Genomic DNA, 9,917 nt, shown 5'->3' with positions numbered 1-9,917 from the left:
TGGCCTTCCCCATCAGCCTGGGAAAGTCCTTGGAGGAAATCGAGCTCTCACCTTGCAGCCTTGGCAGCCTGAGCCAGTGTTCCTCAAGGACCTGCCACTCTCAGGTCCTGGGGACCTTTCCAGGCTGCCCCCTTTCCCTCCTGAGCACCAAGACCTCTCTGGGCACTGGGATTGACCCATCTCAGCCCTAGAGAATCAGAAGTGACTGCATACCCAAGAAGGCTTCCCGGCGCTACCAGTCTGGGATTCTCAGGTATGGAAGCAAAGGCTTGGTGGAGGGGATGCCATTCTCCATTCCCAGGAAGAACCACGGGGGCTCTGTTCTAGGACAGCCTGAGAGAGGAAGAAAATACCTCCCTTTGAGGAGTGGGCTATATTTCACTTGGGAGGGGGAAGCCATCCTGCTGAGCCATTAATAGAATTATAGAATTTCCCCCTCAGACGTGCCCTCTGTGCCAATTCAAACTCCACTGGAGGGCCCCTTCACCACCACTCAGATGCTTCTTGGTCAGAGGGCTCTAATGGTTAGGGTGCTCTTCCTTATATTAAGCTGAAATCTGCCGCTCTGAAATCTTCCTCTTCCTCATTTGCCCCTTGGAACCACACAGACCACGTCTTTGTTGCCACAGCAGCCCTTCCTATCATGAAAGCCTTGAAATGCTAAACGGAAGGATTTGTAATTTATACTCGGGGAACTGGGGAACTACTGAAGCTTCTTGAGTAAGACCAGTGTGACATTGTAGGAGCTTTGATTTAGGGATCTCCCTTCAGTAACTCTGCAGGGCATGGATTGGAGACAGGGAGAGACCAGAGTCAGGGAGCCTCATTAGGAGGCCATTGCAACATCCCAAGTAAGAAGTGATAATGGTCAGAACTAGGGTTGTAGCTGTGTGTCTGGGCAGGGAGTGAGATCAATAGTAAGTGAGCATTTATTAAGCACCTACTGTGTGCCAGGCACTGGGATATAAAGAAAGAGAAGAGACAATATTTGCTTTTAAAGAGCTCATAGTCTAATTGGGGAAGACAATAACACAACGGTTATGGACAAACAGGAGATAGACAGGAGAAATGGGAGATAACCAACACTGGAAAGAGTGAAAGGACTGCTCTGCCGTGGTGAAGGTCCAGTTGAGATCACTTATGGCTGATTTATGGTGGACATGGTCAACGTGGCTGGGTGGTTGGCTCCAAAGGGGCTCAGCAGCATGGGGGCAGAAATGGAAAAGGCAGGTGGTGGGAGCATCAGGGCTGGACTTTAGAAAGAGGAAAGTTGTGACAGAACGAAGGATTTGAGGATTTCAGGCAGCCTAAAACTGCAGGGGTAATTCTGGGGGAGTCTTTCCCAGACGTGGCTCCTTCTGGACCTCTTCACACTAGTCTTTGGTCTTGGAGGCTACACCTGGTGTCTGAGATCCTGGGCCTTTGCCAGTAGGCTGGAAGGCTGACATCCTGGCTCCTTAGTGGTGGGGCCTACTACCCCGAGACCCTGGGCCTTTCTGGCACAGGAGGGCTCAATGAGAGGTGTTCTCCATTTCACATGTTTCAAAGTGGAAAAAAAGTGAGTCCCGGGTGACAAGGAAGGAGGTAGCAGTTCCGGCTACCACATCCTGGGCCGGCCCCTAGCTCTCCTGCCTCCTCCTCTTTGCTCAGTTAAAGTCAGCAGCTCTGGACTGGATGGAAGGCCCAGCATGTCCTGCATACTCATTTCCCTACTCGGCCTCGGTGAGTCTGGGCCTAAGCTAGAGCAGGGAGGAGGACATTGGGGGAAGATCATTCATCGGGAGATTTCAGGTCGAGAGGGACACTGAGTCACAGAGAGAAGTGTCCTGGACAGAACAGAGGTCAGATATTTCTGGCTCGCTCCTCTGTCGCTGACCAAGGATGAATTAATGAGGAAAAAGCCTTGTGGGCAGAGGTGTGGAGGAGCAGCTGGAGGGCAAGGCATCTGCAATCTGGCCTTCTCTTATAGGGCTAGGCCTCGTCCAGTTGACAGAGGTGCAGAGTGGTAAGTCCTTTTCCCCAAACTCCTCCTCCTATAGCCTAGCTCAGCCCCAGAGCAGCCCCTGAGCCATCGGGAAGGTAGGACAAAGGCATGTGGGATGAATTGATGGAGTGATTGTGGGAGAAGCCTGGGAAACTGGATCTGAAGGAGCCAATGAGGAAAGAGCAATCCCAGGAAACCCAGGCTCAGCTTCTCTCCCAGGCATTATCCCTTAGGCCCTCCCTTTGGGCTAGGCCCAGCTCTGTGGTTTCTTGGGAGAAGCTGTGACCCACTGGTGCCAGGGACCACTAGAGAATCAGAGCTTCTAGCTGTTGAAGGTGGGAGATGGCAGAGGCCAGAGAAGTTCCAGTAGGCAAGACATTGACCTCTCCCTTGGAAGAAAGGAAATCACTGCCATGTAGAGACTTAGGGCTGCCCCTATGGGCAGGAGACCTGATGGTTAGAACTAAGTGACCCCTTGCAGTGCCTGGTGACATGTGAAGGCAAATGAGCTTAGAACCTTCTTGGACAGTGCTGGCTGCCCTTCTTAAGAACTCTGCCCGAGAGACTGCTTTGTCAATGATTTAGCCCCCAGCCCTGACTTCCTGGGGTGGTTACTCCTGAGGCTTTGTGGCCTGCCACCAGCCTTTTGTCCTAACTCCCAATCCCCACCTCTGTGTATTCTGGTCCTCATGTTCCCCATCTCTTGTAGCCCAAGAGAAAGGAAGTCACTGCTCCCCTTTAGTCCAGAGGGACCCAAGAGAACTAGTCTTTCTTTTAAACCTCAGGCCCTGTCTACTGGGAAGAGCAAACCTTTCCACTGAGTCCTTTTCTATCACAGGAATCCTGTCACCTCCCTATAGCCCACCTTTCCTGGGGGGAGATGCAATGTGGTGTAGTAGGAAGAACAGTGAATTTGGGGTTAGGGGCCCTTAGTCTAAAGCCTCCCTTTTTCTTTCACTATTGGTATGGCCTTGGGCAAATGTCTTCATGTGTAAAACAAAGGGATGGGACAAGAGGGGCCTTTTAGCTCTATATCAGGCATCCTGGGGGCCATTGTTGTCTTCTGCTTCCCCTATGTTTCTCTTTCCTTGCTTGGTTTCATGGTCTTTCCCGGTTTCCCTCACCTTCTGCCTTGACCCCCATGGTTTCCTGTTCTTGGAATGCCCTTGCCAGCTGTGTCTGCCTCAATCCCACCTATCACCAGAGCCCAGCTCAGGTTCTGTTTCTTCCAAGCAGCATGAGACAGTAGATGGGGAACTGGATGAGAAGTTAAGAGGACTTGGGTTCCAATCCTGCCTCAGACATTTACTAGCTCTGGTGCCCTAGTCAAGTCATTCACCCTCTCTACACCTCAGTTTCCTCATTTGTAAAATGTAGCAGTTGGCCTTGAGGACCAGCCCCAAATCGATGATCCTATGACCTTCCTTGAGGGCTCTCATCAGTGACCATGTCCTTCCAAGATTTGCTGGTTGCATCTCTGTTCTGTATCAGAGGGTAGCAGGGGAGATCAGGGAAGCCTGGATTCCCCAGCATGGATCACAGTCCATGGTACTGAATGTGTGCTCTTGCTATGGGCTGAGGCACAGGAGTCTGTGAGCTGCTCACATAGAGCATGCCTGAAGTGAATATGAACTCGGTGTCTGGGAGTTTCACACAGCCTTCTGGTTGGAGTATGCCAGTGATGGGTTATTGAGATATTCATGACTCATCCAACTGTTCTTTGAATCTTTTGCTTCTCATGCAGTCTCAGCAGTGGGAGAAATAAACAGCTGTTCCCCCTGGACAGCCATAGTGAGTACTTTATCCAGAAGGGTCCCTTTGATTGGCTTTTGGGGAGACTCTAGACATGAGTGATACCTAAGCTTTATCTGAGACATTTTGCCAGAATTCTAATCCAGGGTAAAGTCAGTCAGAAAGAAACCTGGCAACCACCTCCTTTTTGAGATTAGTACCCCTGATGCCAGGACTGAACCTAGCTTGTGTGAATCCCTTGTTGGGGAATCTTCTGGGGTGTGAGGGGTTGATTTGGAACCAATGCTTGGTTCTTATTTCTTTGGGGGGAAAGATCCACAAGTCTTTGTGGTTCATCTGGATTTGCTCAATTTCTTTTTGAGCCAGTGTGTTTTTTCTAGCATGGGGTGAGTCCAAACCTCTCTCTGCATTTACTGGAATCCATTGAAGAAGTTTATTATTAGGTAGCAATAGTGCGTGTGTGTGAGTGTGTGTGTGTGTGTGTGTGTGTGTGTGTGTGTGTGTGTGTGTGTGTGTAATTCTCACCCAGAACTGTTTGGTTTCTCACCTGAGGGTGGGATTTTTCAAGTGATCTCAGCTCCCAAGCCTTTGTTGTGAGTCTCACATGGTCTAGGAGTTCTTGGAGGGTCTCCCAGTTTAGTAAATCAGAAGTTCCTCAGACTCTGACTGCCACCTAATGTAGGGTCTAATCTGATTTTGAGTCTACCATTCTGTGGTACCATGTGAAAGAGAGCAGTGTGGTAGGAGGAGGCTGAGAAGCAGAGTCTAGACTGCAGATCTCTGTTTCTCACAGATGGGGCTCTACAGAGGATTGAGCATGGTGTTCTGGGGGCCAGCTCCATCATCTCTCCAATACATCTCTTTATCTCCTCTGCCCTCATGCCTGAACTATTATAATAGCTGCTGGGGGTGGGTGGGGGGGAGTCTGCCTGCCTCTCCTCACTCCCATCCATTCTTTCCTCAGCTGTCAAAGTAGTCTGACCAGGTCACTCAGTGAACTCCGGTAGCTCCCTATCACCTCCAAAATCATCTATAAAATTCTGTTTGGCACCCAAAGCTCTTCCTAACCCTGCCCGTTTCCCCCAACCTTTATGATATTTTTACACCTTCCCACCCTTGCCCCCACCCCACAAATTCTTTTATCCGGTGACACTGGCTTTGTTGCAGTTCATTTACCAAGACCCTCACCAAGTCTCCCTCCTTGTTCCTCTTCCCCTCCTGCTCCCTGTTTTTCTCTCTCCTTCTCTCTCTTTCCCTCTGTCTCTTTGCCCTCTCCTTTCTTTCTCACACACTGCCCCAGAATCTCTTCCCAAGCCATCCCTCTCAGCCCTGCCAGGGCCTGTGGTGGCATCAGGGGGGGAGCTGACCCTGTCGTGCAGGAGGCCGCCAGAGCCATTTGACTGGTTGCTGACATTCAGTCTACTGAAGTCAGAGACCCAGGAGCCCTTACAGAAGGACCTAGTCTATTCTCAAGCTAACTTCTCCCTAAAGTCTCTGGGGGTCCAGGACTCTGGGAACTATAGCTGCATTTACTACGAGCAGTCAAGACCACATGTCAAGTCTGAGCCCAGTGATGCCCTGGAGATCTGGGTGACAGGTGAGAGAGAGCAGGTCCAGGACTGGGGACCAGAGCAGGTGCTGGGATCTTGGGGTGAGAGGGTGAAAGGACAGTTTTGGAGAGGTCAGTGTGAGGAGCTATTGTGAGTGCCATGGGAGGAAAGAGGGGTGCCAAGGGAGGAGGCCGTGTGTGGAGGGACTGCCCTAGCCAACGCTGAATGAGCTAGGATGGAGGCAGGAACAAAGTCTTTATTCCCAAAGAAAGAGGGAGCTTTAGCATCTGCCCCCTCCAGGGCATATCTAGCCTCTCTCTAACCCTTTGGTATGGAGGCAGTGCCCTGACCAGAAGGTGGGCCAGCCATGGAGCCATGCTGGCATGCTACTGACCTCACTCCCATCTCGCAGAGGACATGCACAGATGCCACCACTGAGGACTTTCTAACGAAAACCTGGGACCTCAGGGTGGTGGATGAGGCACTCTGATACTCTGAGAAGGATTGGAGTAGGGGGTGAACTCAAGCACTGTAACAGAAAAGAAAAAAATCTAGGTTTTTCTTAGGGTTAGAGTTAGGTTCCCCATGAGGGGGGAAGGGCAGAGAGGGGCTGGAGAGGGGAGAAAAAGGGACAAGGAAATCCATCCTAGGCTAGCTAACTCCCTTCTTCCCTAGAGAAGACTTTGAGAGCTCTGCTCTGTCTGCTTTCACCTGCAGACACCCTTCCCAAGCCGTCTCTCTCAGCCTGGCCCAGCCCCATGGTGGCCCCAGGGGGGAACGTGACCCTCCTGTGCCGGGGGCCACGTCGGGGTGTGAGGTTTGCTCTGTACAAGGATGGAGAGGAGGCACCCGTGGGCACCAGTGAGTGGACTCAAGACGGAGCTGAATTCCCTTTGACCCATGTGAGCATCAATCAGAGTGGAAGGTATAGGTGCTGCTATCTGCTTGTGACAGACAGCCCTATCTTGGCCCTGCCCAGTGACTCGCTGGAACTTGTAATACAAGGTGAGCGGCGGCCGCTTGAAAGGCCACCTGGAGAGCGACTAGGCTTAGCCCTTCTCCAAACTATCGCTCTGTAGCATCAGGCAATTGGCCCCATTAATCCCTTTGCTTCTCCCCTAGAGACCCGGGAAGAGAGAAAAGAAAGACGCTGTCCTTCCCTTAATTCCAGAGCCGTTGGGACCATGCTTGACAGCTGGTTGGGGGGCAAGGGTTTGCTCTCAGAATTCCCAGTCCTGTGATCTTAACTCTTCCATTTTATTTTCTAGAGGAGCGGAATGAAGGCCTTCTCAGAAGAGGTAGGGCTTCCTGAGATGGAGAAAGGAGTCAATGACTTCCCCGGGTCTCAGCTCAGCTCTTTGGTTGGAGTGTGGTGGTGTGGGGTGGCAGAATGAGCGGCAGTATAACTTGTGAGAGGATAATGGAGCCTCATGACTAATGTCTCTACTTCCCTCCCCACCCCCATCACGGAAATCAAAGGCATTCTCACCACTGCCCTCAGCTGTGCCTCCATCCTCTTCCTCCTCCTCTTCTTGACTTTTGTTGGTCATTGCCACACCCAGACTGGTGAGTTTGGGGAGGAAAAAAGGAAACTCAAAGGGAGTTGAGGGATTAAGTAGTATGAGGGCCACTGGGACCTCAGCCTCTTCAGCTGTGAAAGTGAGAGCTAGCCTTAAATCATCTTTAAGATTCCTTCCAGCTCTAAATCACAGGTGGGTGATTGATCCTGGCCTCCCTCTTTCTCTCTCATCAGTGGTTTCAGGTGGAGAGACCTCCAGAAGGTAGGGAGATTCAGCTCACCTTCCCTTGCCCCCTTGATCTGGAACGGGGTGGGGAACGAAGGACGTAGAAGGGCACGTGTGGCCTGCAGGCCGCAGGTTCGGCACCCCGACCTAGCACCTCAGTGTGATGTAGGATCTTCTATAATGACTATGTCGGGGAGAGGGCTCCTCAGCCTCATCCTATTTTCTCCTCATAGATTCCCAAGGTGCCCCTATTGTTCTTGGTTTCTCTGCTTTTCTTCTAAATCTGGAGCTCCCCAAGAAGAGACCGAATGTAAGTGATTCAGGTAGGGGCAGGGCTGGCATGTCCTTGGGAAGGGCTGATCCCAGGAGCCCCCAAGCTGACAGAACCTTCTCTCCAACTCAGATGCCCAAGTGGCCAAGTGCAGACACTCAAGAGCACCTGTGAGTTATTCTCATCCTCCTCTGGGAAGAGCCTTTCTCCTCCCGGATCCCCGCCTCCTTTCTCCCCTCTTCCCACTCATACTCTGGCCCTTAGTTTCCTCTGCTTATCAGTAACCAACCCATTAGCTTGTTCTCTCTTCCTTTGAGTGATACTGGCCGATCCCTTGTCCTCTTGTTTTTACTGTAGCTCCCTGAGGCTGAAGACCCTGACGGACTGACCTATATCCAGCTGAATCCAAGAGCCCTGAATGAACAGCAGACAGCCCCTGGGAAGACGTGCCCTGATCCAACAACATATGCCACTCTTGCCCTGCATTGATGGACAACAACTTCTCTTTGTGCCTCTTCTTTCCTAGTATCCTTTACGGATCCCCACCAATGTTCCCTTTCCTAAATGTAGGTACCCTTTGGGTTCTGTTTGGGTGTTCTTCTTACACACGCTTCTGGTGATCTCCTCAGCTCCTCTGGGTTGTGCTATTTTCATCCAGATCCTAGTGTCTAGGCCCTAGTCTGTCTCCTGAGCTCTAGGCCCACATCACCAGTTGCTGATTGGGAATTTCCAACTGGATATCCTACAGGCATCTCCAACTCAACTGTTCTAAGCAGAACTTTTCAACTTCTCCCCTCTCCAAACCTCCACAAAGCATCTCCTTTTTCCTACTGAAGGCACCAATATTCTCCTGGTCCCCCAGGGCCAAAACCTGGGAGTTATCCTTAAATTGTCTTTCTGCTCATCCTGTCAGGGGCCAATTCTTTTCCATCCTATCACCATAGCACATTGTTCATCTAGTTCCTTCTCTTTCCTCACATTGTCACTGTTCCAATTCAGGGAGGGCCTCATCACCTCTCTCCTAAACTAATTCAATTGCCTACTAATTGAAGTTTCTGTGTCTGGCTTCTCCCCTCTCCCATTCATCCTCCAGAAAGCAGTGAAATGAAATTTCTTAATCCTCAGGTCTGACCTCATCACTCTTCTGCCCCAAAAGCTTTTGCATCTCCCTTTTACCTTTAGGATCAAATCCAACCTCCCCAGCTGGGCATTTAAAGCCCTTCACTGTCTAACTTCAGCGTGCCTTCCTAGGCTCATCATATGTTGCTAGCCTTTACTCTCGATACATTCCAAACAAACTGGCCAGCCTGCAATGTTCTTCAAGCCCGAGTCCTTCTCCCATCTCCATGCCCTTCCAAAAGGATATCTCCACTGCTTCCTCACCCTTGGAATGGATTCCCACCTCATTTGTGTCTCTTAGAGTCCTTCAAGGCTCAGCCCAAGGAAATCCTCTCACACAAGACCTCTCCAGATTCCCCAGGACTGTGTCCTCTCTTGCCAGTGTGTTTTTTAGTCACCATTTATGTAAACACTGAACTTAACAAACACCAATAAAATGAACACTTCCATATACAAAGCAGAAAGAGATTTGGATATGAAATTATTATATATACACCTTGTTTTTCTTTTGGAGTCTATAATACATTAAACATGTAGCTTTCTTTTGTTTGGGGGTGATTTTATTTTTTTACAATAATTTTTCATATCACCAGAGTTTCTTTCAGTGTCCTTCCCCTTTCTCATTCCCAAGGAGCCATTCCCCAATACAAGTCAACAAGCACTGAGGACCTATTCTGTTCCAGGAATTGTGAATGAGCACTGGGGCTACAAAGAAAGGCAGAAGACAGCCTCTGCTCTCAAGAAGTTCACAGTCTAATGGGGAGACAACATGCAAACAAATATATTCAAATAAACTATATACAGAATAAATAGGAAATAATGAATAGAAAGAAGACATTAGAATTCAGAGAGGTTAGAAAAGGAAAGACTTCATGTAGAAGGTAGGATTTTAGTTGGGACTTAAAGCCAGGGAAAGTAGTAACCAGAGACGAATAGGGAGAACATTCCCAGCATGGGGGACAACCAGGGAAAATGCCAGGAGTTGAGAGATGGAATGTCTTGTTCATGGAACAGCAAAGAAATCAGTGTTATTGGATCAAAGAGTAAGGGGAGTAAGGTGTCAGGGGAGTAAGGTGTAAGCATACTGAAAAAGAGGTGGGGCTAAGTTATAAAGGGCTTTGAATACTGAACAGAGGATTTTGTATTTGCTTCTGGAGGTGATAGGGAGCTACTGGGATTTATTGAGTGTGTTGGGGGAGTGATATAATTGGACCTGAGTTTTAGGAAAATCACTTAAGTGGTTGAGTGGAGGATAGATTGCAGTGGAGAGAGACCTGAGGTAGGCAGACCTACCAGCAGCTATTGCAGTAGTCCTGATACAAGGTGATGAAGGCCTGCACTTAGGTGGTAGCAATGTCAGAGGAGATAAGGGAGTGTATTTGAGAAATGCTGCAAAGGTGAAATTGAGAGGTCTTGGCACCGTATTGGATATCGGGGGTGAGAGATAGTGTGGAATCTAGGATGACTCCTACATTGTGAGTCTAAGGGTCTGGAAG

General features: G+C 49.8%; 1 protein-coding gene across 3 annotated transcripts; it reads left to right on the top strand.

Moving 5' to 3' along the window:
* The first annotated feature begins 1,350 nt into the window (after positions 1 to 1,350).
* LOC110220209 (osteoclast-associated immunoglobulin-like receptor) lies at positions 1,351 to 8,885 on the top strand. Of its 3 annotated transcripts, none has more exons than XM_021004175.2 (11): positions 1,351 to 1,722; positions 1,970 to 2,005; positions 5,037 to 5,333; positions 6,004 to 6,291; positions 6,555 to 6,584; positions 6,766 to 6,852; positions 7,040 to 7,067; positions 7,265 to 7,341; positions 7,435 to 7,472; positions 7,660 to 7,827; positions 8,573 to 8,885. In XM_021004175.2, the coding sequence occupies exons 1-10, from the start codon at positions 1,689 to 1,691 to the stop codon at positions 7,789 to 7,791; spliced, it is 1,047 nt and encodes a 348-aa protein (XP_020859834.1). In that variant the 5' UTR covers positions 1,351 to 1,688; the 3' UTR covers positions 7,792 to 7,827; positions 8,573 to 8,885. The 3 variants fall into 3 exon arrangements, with proteins under 3 accessions (XP_020859834.1, XP_020859833.1, XP_078002152.1); XM_021004174.2 differs by having other exon boundaries at positions 1,352 to 1,722; positions 8,541 to 8,885; XM_078146026.1 differs by lacking the exon at positions 5,037 to 5,333 and having other exon boundaries at positions 1,515 to 1,722; positions 8,541 to 8,885.
* The last annotated feature ends 1,032 nt before the right edge of the window (positions 8,886 to 9,917 follow it).

Source organism: Phascolarctos cinereus, unplaced genomic scaffold (genome assembly GCF_003287225.1).
Source record: "Phascolarctos cinereus isolate Bilbo 61053 unplaced genomic scaffold, phaCin_HiC Scaffold_726;HRSCAF=1367, whole genome shotgun sequence".
Taxonomy (NCBI): Eukaryota; Metazoa; Chordata; class Mammalia; order Diprotodontia; family Phascolarctidae; genus Phascolarctos; species Phascolarctos cinereus.
Note: the sequence above shows the minus strand (reverse complement) of the source record. Positions and strands in the feature narration are given on the sequence as shown.